Here is a 20,964-nt window from a genome sequence, read left to right on the forward strand (position 1 = left end):
CATGGAATAGTAACAGTAATAATTTGACCTGAGCTGATGGCTGTTGTGATTGTCATAGGTGTTGAGATGCTATCAGTTCCAACAGAATATATGGTAGATGACAAACTTGAGCTGTCAGCACTAGTAAAACTTGAAATAATATCTCCGGAACTTCCAGAAGTAAAAGATATAACAGATGTGATGTAGGAAAAGCTGGACAAAATAATAGAAGTACTAGAAATATCAGAGAAAGCATCACTTGGCACATCCGAAGAAACAGTGGAAAAAACAACATTAGATAATTCAGAAGAAACAGTAGAAGAAACACCACTGGAAAAACCAGATGAAACATCACTTGAAACACCACTTGAAACAGTGGAAGAAATAATACTCCAGGTTTCAGAGGAAGCTGAATCAAAAGAAGAAGCACTAGAAATAATGTCAAAGGAAAAATCACTTGATGCGCCAAGTGAAGTTGAATCAGAAGATGAAGCACCTGAAAAAACACTAGAGGAAATATCGCTGGCGAAACCACTAGATACTCTAGAAGAAGCAGTAAAATAAATATCACTCGAAGCACTGGATGAAGTTGAATCAAATGAGGAAACATCAAAAGAAACAGTAGAAGAGATATGACTTGATGAGCTAGATGAAGTTGAATCGGAAAAGGAAATACCAGAAGAAACAGTAGATAAAACATCACTTGAAACACTGGGAGAAATAATAGTTGAATCAGAAGAGGAAACGTCGCAGGAAATATCAGAGGAAAGAGTGGAAGAGATATCACTTGATCCACCAGATGATATTGTAGTTGAGTCAGAAGAGGAGACACCAGAGGAAATCATAGAAGAAACACTACTGGAAACATCAGAAGAAACAGTAGAGGAAACATCATTTGAATTACCAGAGGCAATAATAGTTGAATCGGAAGAGAAAAAATCGGAGGAAATAGTGGAAGAGATATCATTTGAGACTCCAGATGACATTGAATCAAATGAAGAAACATCTGAAGAAAGTGCAGAGGGAATATCACTTGAAATACTAGAAGAAACATCACCAAAGATAGTAGAGGAAACACCACTGGTCAAACCATTCGAAACACCAGACGAAATAGTTGAAAAAATGTCACTTGATGTGTCAAATGAAGTTGAATCAGAAGATGAAGCACCTGAAGAAAAAGTGGATAAAGTATCACTAGTGAAACCACTAGAAAATTCAGAAAAAGTACTAGATGAAACAACACTAGATGAGACATCACTAGAAACAATAAAAGAAATAGTAGAGAAAACATCACTAGAAACACTAAATGAAATACCAGATGAAATTGTAGAAGAAGTGATTGAAGATAAACTAGAGTCAGAAGACATAATTGTTGAAGGTAATGGATTACATGTTGGTAAACTTGTAGTACATTGAGCTGATGGAGTAGTGATTGTGACAGATTCACAGGAATCATCTGGAGAATTGGCTGGTAAGTCAATCGAATTACAATTATCTCTGTTACCACATTTGGTGCTGTATATGATCTCTCCCCAAGTATCGAACTTGTACTTGAATTCCAAATCTGAGTCAGTCAAATAGCTCCACGATTTGCCTTTCCATTTCTGACTGAATCCTGAACAATAGCCTTTGTTGTTGCCTTTTCCACCATACTTGTTTTCAGATATTGGCCACACCAAATCAACTTTTCGAACTGAATCTGTGCTTTCGTTGTGAGAGAATACCCATTCTAACGAATATCCTTGATTCGAGTTCTTTGAAACATAATAAGAAACGGTGCATGATGGACCATGATGATAACCTGATGTGAATGTTTGTTCAGCATGTTTGTAACAGCCAGAAGTGGTTGCAGACGCTGTAGAAATGGTTGTTGCAGATACTATGGAAAGAGTTGATAGGACTGTTGTAGATGTTGTTATTTCATCAGAAGAGGCAGAGGTTTGAGTGTTGTAATTTTGGCAAGATGAAGTGACTGTTGGGACAGTGATTTCTATAGATGTTGTTTCTTGTGAACAACTACAAGCTGTTGTTGGTGGAGACTCAATGACATTACAATTAGAATAGCCCTCGCAACTTTTTCTGAAGTATACAGGGGTGTCATCAAAGTAATATTCGAAATTTAAATCTGAGTCTAAAAGGCCATCCCATTGATCGGCCGAATATTCATAAACGAAACCTTTGCACCATTTATTGTTACCACCAGAGGTCGAAGAATATTTTTTTTCATTTCTAAATTTGACTTTTTTGACATTGGATGAATCGTCGACGGAATAAACCCATTTTAGTTTATATTTGTTGTTCTCTTTGGAGATATAATAGGATAAAGACGATTTGTCGGCTGCGTTGTTATTAGAAGAGGAGTAAGTTTGTGCTGATTTTGTACACAATGAACCAGTAGCACCAACATTGTCTAAAAGTAAAGAAAAACTCGCAATTGCAAGCAAGCTTTTTAGTGATACCGAAGAAAAAATCATTTTGAATAATTAATTGATCTTGATAATTTTGATTTTTTCAATTATCAAGATTTTTTTTTGATTTTCCAACTTTAAGTTCTCTTCAATTATTCTTGTATTTTCAAGTTATTATGATAGTAATAATGGTATAAATAATAATGTAATTGATAAAAACGAATGAATTGAGGATTAAAGAGTGACTGGGTGTATTTGAAAAATTGGGAAATAAGCAAAGGTTTTTTTGAGTTAATGAATGAATGGAAAAAACAAAAAAAGCGAATAATTACAATCATTTTTATATACTTTTGATTGCAATTTATATTTTGTTTAATAGCTAAAGTAAGGTTCGGGATTAGTATTTTTAGATTCAATTGGTTTTTTTGAAAAATCAGTGATAATTTCTGCAGTATTGAGTTGCATTATTTTGGAAAATAAAGATTGTTAGAATTTCAAGTTTATTTTTATTGTAATAAAAGAAAATTGTTATTATTATCTATTTTTAACATTTTCGAGATAAATTGGAGTCTTGAAAATGGACGTTTACTGTCAATTGACAGCAGAAGTGTGAGAGGCAGAACAAGTGATTGCTAAGCAGTTGATAAAGTGGATTGATTAAAGCATGTCAAGTGCAGCTGTAATTATAAATGTGATTGTAATTATAGTGGTAATTGTAATTGTAATTGTAATTGCAATTATGAGTGTAGGTATAAGAACAGAAAAGGATAGGTGTAGCAGATTGGGTTTTTAGTTTGAGGAGCTTAAAAAACACGGACATGAAATGTGAGGGACGAAAAGAGGAAAAAATATTGGCCTTGGAGGACGAATTGGTTTCAGGCCAGAGAAAGAGAAAGATAAAGAGGGATAAAGAAGGATAAAGACAGGATAAAGAAAAGAAGAAGGAAGAATGAAGAAAAGACGCAGGATCCGGATGCAAATAGGATGCAAATAGGATGCAAATAGGATGTAAATAAATTGCACTTCGTCAGTGATGCCTAGTGATATAACCACCAATTGAGCAATTTTGTTAGTATAAACTGAAGGCAACAAGCAATTTCGGAATTAATTTATCAGTTGGGAATTGCTGGTTGCAAAGTATGGCAAAAAAGGAACTTGAAAGACATAAGCCAGGTAGCGTTAACTAAAGCAGCGATTAAAATTTGGAAAAGTTCATCTTTTAGGAACTGATTAGCAATGCTTTTGGAATAATAATGCAATAAATTGGGTGAGTGCTTGCGTTGAAGAAAGCAAAAAATAATAAGAGATTTTTATCAACCTTTTTGAAATGCTTTACAGTCGGTGAATTACAATTTTTATTTAGGAAGGCTTTTGCTTTTGTTTATTTATAGTTTGTTTATTTATCCTATAGAAAATGATAATAAGCTTTTCGTACCCAGGAATTGGATATTAGATGTAATAAATATTAAAAATAGATGCTTGTTACAACAAGAAATTTGAGAATTGAATTGAATTGAATTGAATTGAATTGAATTGAATTGAATTGGTTACTACAAAGAGCATTAGACTATATTTTTAGTGAATTTAGTTGGGTAAATGGCTATTTAAATAATTTGAAAGAAATCTGTTTTGCAACTAACTTTTAAATTTTTGCATTAATAAGCAAGTGTATAATCAGAAAACGCTTCTAAAAATGGATAATCATTGAGATTTATCAAAAACCAATGGAAATCGAAGTTTCTAGCTTGACCAAGTGAGAAAGAAAATGTTTTGGATCAACCGAACTTGACGATTTGGTGGTTGAGGATCGTACAACATGAGTGTGGTGATTAGTTTGAGATCCTCAACTAGTCTGTGAAAAGGAATAATAACAGTAAAATTCCCGAGAAACAGTGTTTATTGACAATATTCAAAACCACACTCATATTTTGATACATTGGTATATTGAAAAAAATATTTCAGTGTTAGACATGGGCAAACAACTCAATTAACAGCCAATAAATCATCTAACCCAGTAACCTTATTTGTCAAGGCAAGCAATAGCAAAATTGTAGGGAAAAGGAAAGCAATGCTACGACGAGTTATGCAGACACAAAGCCATAGCTACATTCTACGTAGCTACTGAAGCATCTGTGGAATCTCCTAACAGTTCTGCTGAGATGCTTCTGAACAATTAATCAGATAACTCTACCATCTCAGCAAAAACAAAAGAAAAAGAAAGGAAGCCGGAAAAGAGCTGGAAGGGCAATGGACACCCAAAACGGAAAGAAAGAGTATTAGAGTTTGAGAGCTGAGTCGGGATCAAACCAAAGGCTTAAGTACACACATATTCATGCGCCGGGAATTGGCAAGTTATAAATAGCCTAAAGGCGGTACCAAACAATTAAAACTTTTGTTGCATCAGTGCATGCTGAGAGCAATAAAGTTTTTGATGGCTCCAACGTCTGACCAACTCTAATCAAATATTGCTTTTTTTATTCACTTGCAAACATGAAGCCGCTGCACACTATAATTGAAAGCCGGATTGATATAATTCGAATCTTGAAAATTAGGATCCTTAGGTTTTTTTTAAGGCAAAGTTATACAGACCAAATGAAATTCGGCAAAATTGGTTTTTGATTTTGGCATGAAAATTGACAAAGAGTGTCAAACCCAGGTAGACAGCTTTCAACAATATTTCAGTGCCTATTGTGTCATTTGAGGGTTTTGTTTGGATTGAAATTTCCCAATGGACCGAGAAGGAAGTACACTGTGGTTGAATTGGCAATATCAGGGTGAAAAACAACAGCACTGCTCTCATATCCATTGGTATCTCATTCTGATAGCCCACAATAGGCATTGCTTTTTTGGCCAACCGCCCAACCGGGGAAAACGGCACCGGTTGCTCAAAACAGCAGTGGCCGGAGATAGAAGCGGTGTGCGCTCGCGCTCGTGCTCGTGCCGTCGCGAACAAAGCGCGTTTTGCGCTGCGGAACGCGGTCGCATTCTGCTTTCTTTCTTTTTTTGGAGAATTAAGAACGTCTGGACCACGTCTGAACCGGATCAATAGGGCTGGAATGGCCTCTTTTGGAAGGGAGATTCTGATTAGTAAACAAACAAACTGCGGTTTGGTTTTAGCCTGTCAAATTTTTTTCTTGTTTTTTACCAAATAAATTGATTCCAATCTCTTGTTTTTTCTTTTCCTTCCTTCTTATTTTTCTAGCTCAAGTTCTCTGTTATCTTTCTTTTCCAACAAAGCAATCAGTTGTCTGCAATATACCGAAATCTCTCTCATCAACCATCAATAACCTAAAAATGCAATTCAAATCTGTTATCGTTGTCTCATTAGCTGCTGTTGCTTCTGTTCAAGCTTTGAACTCCTCAAATGCTTCCAACACCACTTCTACTGATTCTGGTGCCTCTAGCATCCAAGTTGGTTTATTAGGTGCTGCTGCTGCCGCCGGTGTTGCTTTATTGATCTAAGAAGCCTCTTGATCTCAACAATCAATGTGTTTTTTTGCAATATTAAAGTAGCGCTATTTCTTTGAGTTACTGTTTTCTTTCGCTGTTTTTATTCTCTCGTTTCTGTATCTTTCATTCTCCCTCATTTTTTATTTTTTTGTTTACAGTTTAGATGTTTTTTATTGCTTTTCACTTTTTTTGTTATTTAACTTAGTTTAGAGGATTTAGATTTTTTGAATCGTTATTTAAATAATAATTAATTGTTAATGTTATTCAAATATCCAAGCATGGATTTTTGAATTTAATTTTAACGCTAACACTGGCTACCGTAGTATGGTTTTCTTTGATTTCACTAAATTGGATCTTCTAATGGTGAAGAGTTTTAATAATTTTTGTCTATCCATTAGTTTCACCACTTCACATCGTATTGCTGTGTAATCAATTCAAAGCATTAGCATTACTTGCTCTATCTCTTTTGACCTGCTACGTCTTTAAACTAGCATTTTCTTTTTCACGAAATCAACCCATTTCAAATTCTCGTTCTATTAAACCTATGAAGATTAAATATTCTCAATTCACTTTTATATGATTTTCTCGCATTCTTCTACTACAATTGCTATCAAAATTATACTCATTTCTATAAATAATAATCTCACAATCCACTAGTTAAAATCTGGATAAACTGCTGTGGTTTTTACCTTTAGAATACTTCCCCTTTTCTCCGGTTTCACATTGATTTACTAGCCATTAACACATTGAATCTTTATCCCACTCTTCCATTACCATATCTTTTCATCAGTTGTGGCCTTCTTAACAATGAAATTACAACCCACTCGTTCAAGCTTGCTAAATTTATGAGCTTATAGTATTTCAATACTCATCACTCTGTTGCCTTTAACATCCTATGTTGTTTTTTTTGTCTTTCTCATCAGGAATTCCTCATTCCAAATAAAAATACCATTTCAGTTGATTTGCCCAATAAACATACTGCCAAACACCAATGCATCAAAAATAAGACATCTCCTCTGGCTTGTATCACCATTTGGTCAAAAGTAACACCATAAAAGCAACCCACTTAGATTTCAACAACGCTCTGTAATTCCATTTCATTCTGCTCTAGAACTCAAGAGACTGTTTTCTCTTCAACACGCCCTTTAATAGATACAAGAAATTTGAGCTTAATTTGATAATTATAATTATAGTTTTGTCAAGCTTAGCTAACCACAGAGTGCACAATTTTCACTCATATAAGCAAACTCATTTCAACTATCAAATAGCCAGCATTGTCAATGTGCCATTAAAAGGTCAATACAACTGAATTATAATCACCAGCAGATACATAGTGAGCTGGATTGGTTGGTTCAAAGGGCTGTGGTCCAATGTGCTGAAGGATTCCTTTCCGAAAAATGGCTCTCTCCAACACAATCAAACTGGTAAGCTCTGAGTTGATTAAATGAATCCGTAATAAGAGAAGCTCTAACGCCTAGATTTACAGTGGAAATCCGTATATTGGGTTCCATGAGTATCAACTTATTGCCATATCCTTAACCCAAAATGTAATAGATACTCACAACTAGTTATTTCAAGCCCAATTTATTTAAGTTAAATCATTGATTGTGTTGTGACCGTGGATAACCGATTTCCGGCCGTTCGTTACGAGTTAATACACTTTCAAGCATTCGTTCTAGTCGTTTAAATCCGGATGCAATATTCAATTCAATTAACTCAACTCTTTGATTTAATTCATTGATTTTGGAAGCCATTGGTGAACTATCAAGTTCCCTTTCGTTATCACTATCAGTGTTCTTGACATGAATGCTGTCAGCTTGACAGTCGTCGAAGGAAGGGTAGAGATTTCTTCTAGTACTCATGACTTAGTAGACTTCTCTCTCCTTTTCCTCTCTTGTTTTATTTTATTCCTACTTAGCTATTTAGTGATCATATTTATATTATTTGGATTGCAGTCTTTATCAACGTATTTGTGAATTAAGTGTTGTTTGTTGAAACACAATTTTCGTTTCATATTGGTTAAGTCTTGTGTATTTCGTTTGGGGCAACGGACCATAATGACTTCACGAGCTTCCGAGTTCGGATTGTGTTTTCCGGTCACACCTCGTGCAACAAATAAGTAGCTGTATGTCTCTGCAATATCATGCAATATCATGTATTTATGTAATATACCGTTTGCAAAAATGGAAATGCAAATAAACTTTTTGATGTTTAATACTCCTCTCCATTGAGAAAAGCGCGATCACATCTAAAGTAAAAGTAAGAGATACGGGTAATCATGAAGGCTTTTTTCTTAGTTCTGGCTCGTAAATAGTGCTTTTTCCCTAGTTTAACTTGGAAATAAACGAGTTCCTGTTACTGTTTATGGTCGCTAATATTATTAGTGATTTGTTGATCAAAGCAAAATGCTACTGTTTTCCCAATTTGTTCACGACAATAGCATGGGAACATCGACATCTTCAGGGGACAATATCTGTTAAACTTAGATGCTCAGCAAATGTTCAAAAATAGAAGCAGTTGTTGAAGGAGATTACTCTGTCGCAGCATATAAATATCTGGCAAACGTTTGCTTAAAATTAATATCTGCGATAGAACTTTTGCCGACACTCGAGTTTTATTTTGAAAATGTTTATCAAATCTTCATTATTTATTTTTCTGCAAATTTTGCTTCTCGCAAAATCTGTTCCAATTGCCTCGCCAGATGATGAGGCTGATTTAAGTGCTGCTTCCATCTGTGACTGGTCAGTATGTGACAAGCTTTATGAAAGATATCAGACAGTGCCCAAAGATCAATTCTGCGATACTAGCTGTTCAAGTGAAAATGCATATCCAAACTTATCCGATGATATCTCCAAATGTAGAGATTGTGGCTTTTGCGATGTTTGGCTTGAATATTCTCAAGAATTTAATACAGCTCTACATTGTGGTGATATGATGATTATGATTTACTGTGTTGAAGATGAACAACCTTCACAAACTACTCAGTGCCTCGAACCTACACCAGAGACAGATAACGGAAACAATAACGGTAATCAAAATGGTAACGAAAATGGTGCTGGTGGAAACAATGGTAATTACAACGGTCACTATGGTGGTTCTAGTGGTTACAATGGTAACAATAATGGTAACTCTAATGGTAATGCCAATGGACCAGGTGGTAATAACGGAAATGACAACGGTAACAACAATGGTAATGCTAATGGTGGCTACTGGGGCTATTCTGGATACAATGGTAACAACAACGGTAACTACAATGGTAACTACAATGGAGCTGGTGGTAATAACGGTAACAATAATGGTAACTACAATGGTAATGCCAATGGTGCTGGAGGCAATAATGGTAATGGAAATGGTAACGGAAATGGAAATGGCAATGGTAATGGTAACTGGTAGTTAAACTGCTGTATCTCCAGTTTTTGAGGTACTCAAAGTACCTTTTTTAAAAAAGTAATGAAGTTCTCAATATTTTAACGTCTATTTTATCCTTTCAAGTTGTATTTTATTTGAAAACCGATGATTTTTCTGTTTGTTGCTATTTTGAAATAGTTTCCAAAGTATATTTTTGTACCTCAATTAATGATTTTGCAAAATGTTTTATACTCTAATTTCTCACAATACGAGACACAAAAGGCTTATTTGTAGTTCAAAAGAAAGTACATCATTGTGCTTTGCTCGGCATCCCTCTTTGGTTGTTTCGAAACAGCTCCATCAGAAACACCGAAACCAAACAATTTAGAAACATATTCCTTTTGTAAAAGAAATTTCAGATAAAAAGGTGAGATATGGTTAAGAAAGGGGAACCTTTAAGACTTCAAAGCTTGTAGATACAAAGCAACATGAGAAAAACTCAACTTCAATCAAAAAATCGCTCTTTTGATTCAGTTCATTGAACCAAATCTAGGATCTAAATGACTGTTAGAACTGAATTTTTATCAAGGAATAATAATTACAGTCTTTCGAGCTACAAAATTTAATGATATAAACATCACATTTTAGTTTCCACTTTTTTTCTCAAAAAGCCCAAAATATTTATTTAATGAATTTATTGTTTTGAAAAATTAACAAATTATTTTCAAGTAATTTAACCAAATTATATTCTCATTAAAAACAGTTTTACAAATTTTATTGTTGAATTTCCTATAAGTCAAAAAGAAAAAGAAAAGAGTATAGGTGTAAGTATCTCCTTCAGTGTATCTCAACAAGAATATACTTTCATAAAATCACAATACAAATTCAGTGGCATTTTCTACTATGGTTCAAATTTCAAACCAGAATTGAGTTAAAACCTACCAATTGAGTATATAAATGATTTATTTATGGTTTCTCATTCTTTAATCCACTGATACATTTTATGACTGGTTCGGTAATTGTGAATATTGACAGTTGGTATTAATTTCTTGATATTCAACAAAAAAGAAAAATATGTCAATTCTCGAAGACTTGAATGTTCTGAGTAAAGGATTTTGTACAACTGAATCACTTTTTCAGAATCAAATTATTTTCAAAAGTGATAAATTACGATGAAAATCTTTTGTGTAATGGTTTTATTTAACATTTCTTTCAAAGAACACTTTAAATCCATAGATTTAAATTTATTTCCATGATTCCAGTCGGTAAAGTGAAATGCTATTAAATTTTCAAAAACACACTAATAGGCCCTGTAGTATTTCATTAACTCATGATATTTGAGATTTTGGATTGAAATTAAATGAACATGGAAATTGAAAGGGTTGTTGTTTCACTCAATCTTGAAGTGATCTCAATTACCTTTACTCACAATCATTTATGAAAGTTTCTAAAATCTTTCTTTGAAATAGATTTACATATAATCTAGATCCAATTTGTTTACATATTTCAAAAGCCGACTTTTCTTTTCATATTGTATATGGACCAAGAACAATTAGATATTTTTTTTTTGAGCTGTGTTTCTGAGCTCACCAGTGGATGTAATACGGCATTAAAGACTATTATCTCATTTTGCTGGATTTTGTTTAAAAATAAATTGCGATTGACTACTCTGTGAATGAAATCGCCATATTCTCTAACAACCAATTCCTGGTTAAGGAAAATAAAGTTTAGATTTGAGTAAGTAGTGCTTAGATAAACTGTTTGAAAACTATTGAATTTTTTCATTAAATATTGAAGTAACTTTTTATTAGCTCCAAAATGAAAAAGTGAGGTTTGGATAAATTTTTTATCAAACCCATATAATAATCTGCATGAAGATGAGATAAAAAAATATTTTAAAATAGCTTTATGTTCAGCATAACAAAACAAGTCCAAAGCAATCATGTATTTCTCAGAGGTCTTGATATCTTCAGTATTATCAAGAGCATTTTCATTAAAATTGTTCTCAAAGTGTTGTGGATTTTTAATGTTGTTCAACTTTTGTTTATTGAAGGTTAATATTTTGAACAAAGGGATTGGTAGTTTTGATCTATTTGGTCTTTTAATAGATGATAAATGATCTTGGCTTAAAACTTTAGGTGAATTTTCACCTAAGCTTGAAACCAAAAATATTTTAGAAGAATCAGTTATTTCGGCAATGCCTGAAAAATACAATCCATTTTTGGATATTTTTTAAGATGACTGTTCGGAAATCTCACATTATAAAGCAAATGAAGCCTCAAAATTTTGATTTTCTTTTGGACGAACAAAAGAATAAGATACTGCAAGACGAACAAAAATTAGAGAAATGTCTTATCCTTTCAAAAACAACACTGACAACCATCTAAACAATGAATTGGATGATTCTTACTCTTCACTTCTAACAAAAATGATAGAACTTTATGAGTCAAAAGCTCAATAACCTCTAGTTCTGAACCAGAATCAATCTCGATGAATATTGATGTTAATTTTTGAATTTTTTCTGGCGGTACAACAAGGTCTATTTGATAATTAAGACCATGATTTGGAAGTGTTTTAGATTTGATGGTGTATGTTTATTGTTTTGTTTCGGTTACATGGCGCGATGTGGGTAGAGAGAACTAAGAGACTAACAAACTGGTGTTGTGTTGTAGAGGCCTTGACAATGCTGGTAAGACTACAATTGAAGAAGCTTTTGAACAAGAATATTTCAGAGATATATTTCACAATAGGATTCCAGATTAGTGATTTTCAAATAATTCAATTAATTATTTTCGAATTTTTGATTTTTTAAAGCTTGTTTAGTTAAAATGGATCACAAGCCAAGTACAATCATCAATAATCTTTTACAAACATGAATTATTTTAAGCACAATATCGTATTAATCAAATTGGCTTGGTGGAGGGTATTTTATTAATCATCTTAATATACTTTAATAGCAAAAACAAAATAGCAAAATTACATTATCAACTGTGTTTTTATTAGCTTTAAACCACTACACCAACTAATGTTTAAACCATCAATAATTCTTTTGGCAAAAACAGATTTGGTATTAAAAACAATATAAGCTGACTCAAAAAATAGATTTAAAATAAAATGTTTTTAATTGCCTTTTTTCCGTTTGATTTGATTAAAATTTCAAGCCTTTCTTTTAGAACTATTAACTGGATAATTTTTTCTGCAAATTTTTCTCTTTCTATTTCTATGTTTTTTTGTGCCATAGTAGTCAAACTGCCTCTCTGAGCTTCCAAGAATCTAAAATCAATTTTGCGATAATTTCTATAATCCAGCAATAAATCGATAAGGCATTCATAATCATACGAGCATTTTTTGATAAAATGATGTAAACCTTTAGTGATAATTGGTATTGGTTTCGTGCAATTGGATCTGCCTTTTCTAGTAGATGATGAACCAAAATCTAAATAATAAAATGTATTGACTTTATCATTGTAGATAACATTGTCCAGGTGGATATCACCGTGGGGGATGCCGGCTAGGTGAATTTTCTGCAAATTCCCAAAACCCTTTATACTCATCTCTTTGAAATTCGTTTCTTTAACATTTAATAATTTATTTTCGCTAACATATTTTGCTTTGATATAAAGATCAGCAATTTCCAATGGATTACGGTTTTTATAGTCGTCTAAATTTTGAAGAGCAGCTTGCACATTTAAATTGGGATGTTCAATAAACCCATAACTAAGTGACAGTGGTGCAATTAACCTATATGTTGGGATCTGATAGTTGATTGTAAACAGCTGTCTCTTTTAAATATCTTAATCTGGTTTCTACCAATCTTTCTTGAAACCCCAAATATATTGGTTTGGTTCGGCTGGAGTTCCACTGCTGGTTAGTGCACCTCGCCACATCATAAATCTTCAATATAACTTTATCAACGTCCATAACGGTTGCATATTTCTGATGTGGTGAACTTCCCTGTATTATTTTCTTGATAGCATTTGGAAGGATATTATCACTCATCTGGATGAACGCACCACAAATTTGCTTAAATTTTCTAATTTCAGCAAAACTCATATTAAGCGTTTTGAAATTTGTCTCTGATTTATGGAATATTCTAACATAACAGCTTTGAATTTGATAACAAGCTTTTATAAAATGCTGTAAGTAAAGCAATCGTCGTTGCGTTTTTGGCATTTGTTTTATCTATGTGAAGCAACTTATATTTGACAGATACTCGTTTGGACATGTTTCTATCATCTATCCCATAAACATCATTGTCAAATTTATCATTAAAAACAATTTCATATATAAATACATGGTCATAATCTAAAATAATGTCAGCTCCTGAGCGTGTGAATAATGCTTGACAGAAAGACTGAGTAAAAACATTTTTGAAATTGTTTATGGAGCTCTTGACACTTTTTTCCATCCCTAAACAGTCAATGCATGAACATGCATCCAGATGCAACAGTGCCTCGAATGCACATCAAGTTATGTTCACTATCGGCGCTTTTCATTTCCTAAAATGGACTACCGTTAGAGCACGCCTTCTCGCCCCCAGCTTAAAAGAGCTGGCAATCTAAACTTGTTTCTTCGAACAGATCAAACTCATTTCCAAAGAACAATGGTATGATACTTTGATTTCCTTTCTTTTTCTAATGGTTCTGTTTGATCAAGTCTAACTAACCTCTGGTTTTCTATAGTCTGCTCTATTTAATTTTCAGTCTCTATTGCAGGTTTTGCTTCTTTTGATTTGCACCTCAGCCTACATCCACTCTCTCTGGCCAGCGTTATTAGATAAAAACAGAACTGGTGTTGCTGGTGTATTTTGGAAGTTTGCAAGAATTGGTGAAAGATTAAGCCCCTACGTATCAATCTGTTGCGTTATAATGGCTGTTAGCCACTTAATATGATTAATTCACTTATCCCGAATAGAAATGCACTATTACTATCATTATCACTATACATATATATATATATATATATATATATATATATAAACTCTTTAATTTTATTCATCTCTATCCTCTTTCAATCATCTAAACTCATATGTCTCATTGTTTGAATAACACATTATTGGTGTCTTGTCTTCTCCCACAATTTTCTCTAATAAAAGTTGGTCCCATTTAGAATATAAAACCCTTACAAAACATAAATTGATATCCTTAATGATATTATTAAGCATTGAATTACTCAAATATCGTAATATAATCTCTGAATAAAAAACTTCGTCACTTGGTAGGTTATAAAAAATAATATTCTTAACTCCCTTAATATCAAATCTATTATAAAAATGCAATCTCTCAGTGTATAGTATGATTTTATATCTGTTTTTAAAAAATAAATCTCGATTTCTACTCAATTTAGATTGGGTCGAATACTCGTCAATTGATGTAAAGTCTAATGAGGTCTTGTTCGATAAATAATCTTTTATCCTCAAATACTCATAATATGACGATATATAAATCAATGTCCCTCCCTCGTCTTGATCATCATGTTGTTGCTTCAATATACTCGATACAACATTCATCTTAAAATATTTAAATCTTTCATCTGCATCGTTTAGGGGACTGCTTGAATTGAATCTGGTGAAATATTGTTTAACTTTAAATCCAATCTTATTAATTGATGCCAACTCCGATTTAAAAATTTTTTTAAATTTGACTTTTCCCGATAGATTTAACGTATTTTTATATGACAACAAATTATTTATTTCTGGAGTTAAAAATTTACAAAAAATTAAATTTTGCCTCAATAGTTTATAATTATCGTTAATTGCCCACATTCTGACTCTACTGAAATCCAAATCCTTTGGCTGAGTAGTCAATTTTTTATTAATAAATGGTAAGATGAAAGAAATATTTGACCAATTTTGAAATTGTATTGTATTTGCCTGATCGATGACTAAAATTTCTATTGAACTCAAAAACTCTTCCTGTTCCTTTTTTTTTAAATTACTCTCTAAAAACCCCTTCAACCCTAATGGTGAAGCTAATATAACATCTGACTGATTAAATGACGAATAAAATTTTATAGATTTTCTTGTGAACTTGATACCAATGTAAAAGAAATCGTGGTTATTACCTTTAAACAAATATTGAAAATCCTTTGGCTTAAACTCATTCGCAAGAGAGTCATCGGCAAATTGTGTTTCAAACTTTTTTCTATTCTCTTGTTTTAAGTTTGTAATTTTTACCATTTTTTTGATTAGATCAAAACAGCAATTTCTTGATGGCAACAAGATTAATGCTTTGGGTCTATGGAATCCTTGGTCCTGAACATCAGGTTCCTCAAGGTGATGGCTATCATTTAGATTATTTCTTTGATTCTTATTTTCTCGTAGCTTCTCTTTATATGCAGACATTTTGGTATTATTTTTAAGAATTCGATCCCTCGTTTTATATACATGATTTATTACATGTACTGAATATAAATCTCTCACTTCTGATTCGTTCAAATAATCATAGTATGGAAATACAATATCCTTGTACGTGAACATCGGATCGATTAGTAGTTTTTGAATATTTGATAATTTAAAATTATTCAGTTCTAGTGAGCTTTTCAATCTTGATTTGATATGATAATTTGTAAGAGCGTTCTTCAAATAATTTTGGTAATTTCTCAGGGTGCAGTCCTCCTGAATTCGGTTGAGGGATAATTCATTTTGGATTGGAGGAAGATTAACAGTAACCATATAATTCATTTCATCAACAAGATATTTGTTTGTTAACCATTTAGAATTTTCGTTCTTTTCAAAGAAAGATTCATATCTATCGAGAACATCGCTATCGGGACTAGAAAAGTGATAGTCAAATGGATCAGCTCCCAATTTTATTTCTAAGTTTGGTTCACCTTCATCAGAATCTTCAACTTCTTGATTATCTTGGTCACTTTCATCATTTTCACTATCATTTTCACTATGATTTCCAGTATCGTCTTCACTTTTCATGGCAATAAGAAGCTCATCAGAGTTGTTACTAATATTTCTGTCATTCAAAGCTATCTTATCATTATATTGAATCGAGTTATGATCATTTTCATTTTCTAATATAGCAACAAGCGCCTCAAATGAGTTTTGAGCATTGTTGTTATTTCGATTGTTCCTTTTTTCATTACTATGGTACTTCTCTGCATCACTTTCAACTTCTGTGTTGGCTTCAATTTTCTCGCTATTCTTGTGTAATTCCTCATTTTCATTTTGTGCAAATGTTGAAACTTTAGAAATTGTTCTCAAGGATGATCTGCCACCTTTAGACTTCCAAATACCATTGGAAACTATTTTATTGCTTGTCTGCTTTTCTATTTTACCACCATGTTTTGACTTGTTGAATTTTTTACTCTTCTCATTTTTGAAGAAGCTTCCAGCTTTTCTAGCCATTTTTTGTTCCACTTCAGAAGCAAAATTAGTAAAATATTTCAAACCAAAATCTTTTTAAATCCAAAAAAAATAAATTTGAAAGCTTTTCATCGCCAGTATAAAGGGTCTTGTTCCAGATTGAGACTAAGTTGGAATTATCTCCGCAATTCAGTAAAACAGTTATTAATTTCATAATTGTAAATTTAAGCGCGAAAATTGTGCTGTTTGACGAAAATTGCGAAAAAAGCACTAAAACAAAAGAAGTGAATTCGATTTATAAACAAAGTAAAGGAAGATGTGTAATAAAACTATTATAAAAATAAATGAAAACTATGGAGACCTTTAAAATATCACTTTGATTTTTAGAAAAAGAAATGCTTAAAAAATTGGATGTGGATTTAAAGAAAAAAGAAACAAACAAAACTGAAAGGAAAAATGTAAAAGATTAAAAACTAATATGACTAAACAATCAATTTTTCAATGATATTCAAAGTAATAATTAAATTAAAAAATTAAAAAAGTTAATTAACAGCAATTATCACTAAACGGTAATAATAGTAATAAATATCAATTAATATCAATTAAAACAAATGAATTTTTTAAAAAGTAAAACAATTTCTGGCTTTAATGTTTTCATTTTTCAAGAGAAAATGGAAAATTGAAAATAAATTTAGTATTAATCTAAATTTTATTTTAAAAAAATCAAAAATATTAGTAAACAAAACCAAAAAACTAGCTTTTTATAAAAAAACAAAAAAAAATGGAAAAAGAAAAAACAACAGTAAAAAAATAGAAACGAAAAAAAGAATTAAAAATATGTTAAAAAATCAATTTTTCTAATAAAAGTGGGTAAAACAACGAGAACTTTCATGAATAGGCATCTCAGCTTTGAATGTGTTCAATTCATCTTTAATCTGATAAGCAAGTGAGGGCGTCAATTGGTTACATGTAGCAATCTCTGGATGTCTATCATACTCATCGCCATTGTATGTCTCATATAGTATAATTCTGGACGAGAATTTTACTGTGCCCACAGGGAATCTCCTTCGAGAGTTCAATGATGTGGATGAGTTTGAATGAGAAAGTAACTGAACAGATCCGTCTTTAGCATAAGGTAGGGAAGGAGGAGAAAATGAACCACGAGCAAACTCGTCACTATCAGAGCTATCATTTGGGTAAACGTATCCTCTATTAAATGTTCCACTATCCAAGCTATCTTTTCTATCTGGGTTTTCATTGTTATTAAATGTTGGGGCTTTTAATCCTTTGAACGACATTGAAACTGGTCTTACATTTTGTTTAGGATCTGGTGATGGCAAAAATGCTATTGATGGCGAATTCTCAGACTCTAGCAACGGCGATTGGTTAATTGATGGGGATACTGTTGTCAATGTGCCATCTGACAGATTATCTATCGAGCTCTTATGTTCTAAATTTTCACCAATATTATTAGCTTTCAAATTCTCTTCCGCTGAATTGTTGTTGTTGTTGTTAGCATTAATAGATTTATCAAATTGATCCTTATCAGTGTATGATCTTTCAGTAGAATGTTGACTTGGAGCCGAAGTAGTAGATAATTCGGGAGAAGGAATTGGAGAGAATTCTAAATTCAAACTTGAATCATCAAATTCAAAGTCTGGAATATCGACTCCATTTCTGTTTGAAGTAGTCTTTGAACTATCATTTAAGTTATTTATGGGTTTGACTCTTATATTGCTACTATTTCTTCTAATTGGCTGTTCATCATTTATAATTCCCTTTCTGTCCAATCTTCTTTTTCTATCAGATAAAAATTCGTTTCTTAATTCCTCTTCTTCTTCAACTTCCTCGTTGATGGAATGGTTAAAAGATGAGATTGAATTTTTATTTTTCAAGATACTGTTAGTTCTTCTTGGTAAAAGTGGGGGCTCATTAACCTCTTTACCGAGTTCAACAGTCATACCGACTTCTTTAGCTTTGACTTCAATTGATTCTCTTTTACTCTTTCTACTAATCATGGATTCATTTCTATGATGATTTTTGACTGATCTGACGGATCTTTTACGTTCAATTGAAACAATGGATTCAACTTCATGAACATCTAAAGATTTTGGGAATAGAATTTCACCATTGTCATAGTCATCAGAGCTTTGAGGCAGATATTCGTTGGAGCTTTTATTTAAAGCGGAATTTGAGTTTTCGTCAGTGGGAGTCAGAGGAGATTGAGGTCTGTTTGTTATAATTTCTGGGATGATAATTTGTACGAATTTTTTGTTTTTAGGATTTGAATTTGAGCCTAAGTTTGAGTTTAGATGTCTATTTGAATTTAGAATTGAATTTGAATTTATGTTATTTTTTGAGTTGGTATTGGTATTGGAATTGGTATTAGTATTGGTATTGCTATTGATATTTGAGGTTGAATCTTGATTTTTAGTTTTGATTTTATTTTTTGGTTTGTTTTTACCCTTTGATTTTGATTTATTTTTAATTTTAGATGAATTATTAGGGTTATTGGGTGTATTGGGAGAGGTATTTATCTTTGAATTCGGGTCGTTCTTTGCAAATGCATTAGAATTTAGAGGTTGATTTTGGATTGTGTTGTCATGATTTATTGGGAGATCTTTATTCGTAAGATTTTTGGTATTGTTATTTGAAAATGGGTTTTTTGAGATGGAATTTGTGATTGAGTGGCTTGAAGATTTTTTTGAGTGGATTTTAATTTTATCCTTTTTATCCTTTTTGTCCTTTTTATCCTTTTTGTCTTTTTTGATTAGAGATTTGTTTGTGGGATCCTTGTTGAATCTTGATGCTTTTGGAGATTTGGAAGATTTGGGAGAGGTGTTGGATTTTGAGTAAAGATCTTTTAGATCTTCTGGGTCTTTTAGAAGATCTGGAATTTTTGAAAGATCTGGGTCTTTTAGGTCTTTTGAGTCTTTTGAGGTTTTTGAGTCTTTGGAGTCTTTTAAATCGATTGAATCAAGTTCTTTAGAAATTTTAGAATTGTTTAAATCATTTGAATCAAATGAGATCTTTGGTAAATTTTGATCGTCTATGTCGATGTTTTTAATATTATTGATATTATTAATATTATTTGAATGATCAGATGATTTATTTTTGATATTATTGTTGATATTATTGTTGATATCTTTTTGTTTAATTTCGATATTATTATTGGAGGTGATTTTATTGGAAGGGGATTTATTGTCTATGTAGTCGTTGAAATGGAATTCATTTTTTAAATGAGAAGGTTTATGAGGATGAATATCTATAGAGGAATTTGAGTTATGATAAGAACTGAAGGAGTTTTCTGAGGAATGGTGATTGGTTATGGGGTCATTAATCAGGGGATCGATATTGGAATCGATATTGATATCCCTTGATTTGATGTCATTATTATTATTTAGATTATTATTTAAGCTATTAGTGTTATTATTATTTAAGTGTGAATTTGAATTTGAATCATAATTGTTATCAGATTCGTTAATCACTATATCGTGTAAATTAGAGAAACTTAATCTCTTTTTGAAGGATTTGAAAAAAGAATGATTATGTTTTGCAGAGTTATTGGCGGAGGTATTGGGCAAGTTTTTTTTGTTTTTATTTTTATGTAGGATGAAAGAAATGGAGGTCTTAGTTGTCATGTTTGAGTTTAAGGATTGATTATCTGCATTATCAAAATCGTAGGACGAGACACTGTTGTTGTAGGCATTTGGGTTGAAAGGTATATAGTTGGGGTTATTGCCAGTGATGTTAGTATTGGTGTTGTTACTAGCACCGGTGTTGGTACTAGTAGCTGTGTTGGTGTTGGTGTTGATGGAGGTGGACGTGGACGTGTTGGAGTGGTTTAATTGGTTGATATTGGAGGAGGAGCTTGACTTTTTGCCCTTGAAGAAGGACATTAGGGAACTTCTTTTGGACAATTTTTTATTTGAGTTTAATTGATTAGCAGTTGAAGATCTTAGTTTTGTAGAGGAAAATAACGACTGGGAGGAGTTTTTTTTGTTGACGGATTGAGTTGGCATTGAAGAGGTTCTCTTATTGATGGTGTTGATGTTGTTGACATGGGCCAGCGAGTGGTCATTATCAAAGGTCTTTTTAACAGGAGTGACCATGTTGAAGTCCTCAGTGAATTCCTCAAACTCGTCGTCAGAAGAGGTGAAGTTTGAGTTGACATTACCAGTGCCATTGTTGGTGTTGTTGACATTGGCATTAGGGCTGGGAACACCATTGGAAATAGCAGCACCAGTATTGTTCCCATTGCCTAAATTCGCTTTGCTAGGAGGTATATCTGCAGAGGAAACCATACTTGATAACGTGGGTGACGTTGGCAGCGTTGGGCTTTCTTTTGAATTGGAAATAGAGCAGGTCAGCAAAGAAAACTGGGAAAAGAGAATAAAGGAAGCAAAACAGTGAGCTGAAATTGACTAAAAATAAAAATAAAGAACAAGACTGTCGCAGCGAAAA

The 20,964-nt window shown here is 32.5% G+C and overlaps 7 protein-coding genes across 7 annotated transcripts; 2 read left to right on the forward strand and 5 right to left on the reverse strand.

Annotated features, from left to right (window-relative positions):
• Positions 1 to 52: 52 nt before the first annotated feature.
• ASCRUDRAFT_70272 (uncharacterized protein) lies at positions 53 to 2,453 on the reverse strand (the record flags this gene model as incomplete). The annotated part of the gene is made up of 2 exons (XM_020191768.1): positions 53 to 69; positions 107 to 2,453. 2 exons carry the CDS (start codon positions 2,451 to 2,453, stop codon positions 53 to 55), a joined length of 2,364 nt encoding a protein of 787 aa, XP_020047346.1.
• A 4,992-nt stretch (positions 2,454 to 7,445) lies between these two features.
• ASCRUDRAFT_75782 (uncharacterized protein) lies at positions 7,446 to 7,880 on the reverse strand (the record flags this gene model as incomplete). The annotated part of the gene is made up of 1 exon (XM_020193211.1): positions 7,446 to 7,880. A coding segment is annotated over exon 1 (187 nt), but the record flags the coding sequence as incomplete, so codon positions are not given.
• Positions 7,881 to 8,152: 272 nt separating this feature from the next.
• Positions 8,153 to 9,450, forward strand: ASCRUDRAFT_75783 (uncharacterized protein). Its single transcript, XM_020193212.1, has one exon. The coding sequence runs from the start codon at positions 8,463 to 8,465 to the stop codon at positions 9,228 to 9,230; it is 768 nt and encodes a 255-aa protein (XP_020047348.1). The 5' UTR covers positions 8,153 to 8,462; the 3' UTR covers positions 9,231 to 9,450.
• A 2,839-nt stretch (positions 9,451 to 12,289) lies between these two features.
• Positions 12,290 to 13,238, reverse strand: ASCRUDRAFT_70273 (uncharacterized protein; the record flags this gene model as incomplete). The annotated part of the gene is made up of 2 exons (XM_020191769.1): positions 12,290 to 12,940; positions 12,996 to 13,238. 2 exons carry the CDS (start codon positions 13,236 to 13,238, stop codon positions 12,290 to 12,292), a joined length of 894 nt encoding a protein of 297 aa, XP_020047349.1.
• Positions 13,239 to 13,867: 629 nt separating this feature from the next.
• Positions 13,868 to 14,077, forward strand: KSH1 (Ksh1p; the record flags this gene model as incomplete). The annotated part of the gene is made up of 1 exon (XM_020193213.1): positions 13,868 to 14,077. A coding segment is annotated over one exon (210 nt), but the record flags the coding sequence as incomplete, so codon positions are not given.
• A 122-nt stretch (positions 14,078 to 14,199) lies between these two features.
• On the reverse strand, positions 14,200 to 16,542 carry UTP25 (rRNA-binding ribosome biosynthesis protein UTP25; the record flags this gene model as incomplete). Its single annotated transcript, XM_020191770.1, has 1 exon — positions 14,200 to 16,542. One exon carries the CDS (start codon positions 16,540 to 16,542, stop codon positions 14,200 to 14,202), a length of 2,343 nt encoding a protein of 780 aa, XP_020047351.1.
• A 758-nt stretch (positions 16,543 to 17,300) lies between these two features.
• Positions 17,301 to 20,889, reverse strand: BNI4 (Bni4p). The gene has a single exon (XM_020194912.1). The coding sequence runs from the start codon at positions 20,802 to 20,804 to the stop codon at positions 17,358 to 17,360; it is 3,447 nt and encodes a 1,148-aa protein (XP_020047352.1). The 5' UTR covers positions 20,805 to 20,889; the 3' UTR covers positions 17,301 to 17,357.
• Between the last annotated feature and the right edge of the window lie 75 nt (positions 20,890 to 20,964).

This window comes from Ascoidea rubescens (genome assembly GCF_001661345.1).
Source record: "Ascoidea rubescens DSM 1968 unplaced genomic scaffold ASCRUscaffold_6, whole genome shotgun sequence".
In the NCBI taxonomy this organism is placed as follows: Eukaryota; Fungi; Ascomycota; class Saccharomycetes; order Ascoideales; family Ascoideaceae; genus Ascoidea; species Ascoidea rubescens.

Bases quoted from the DNA above. Each gene is read 5' to 3' on its own strand.
- BNI4 (XM_020194912.1), bottom strand. From the start codon at position 20,804: ATGGTTTCCTCTGCAGATATACCTCCTAGCAAAGCGAATTTAGGCAAT.
- ASCRUDRAFT_75783 (XM_020193212.1), top strand. From the start codon at position 8,463: ATGTTTATCAAATCTTCATTATTTATTTTTCTGCAAATTTTGCTTCTC.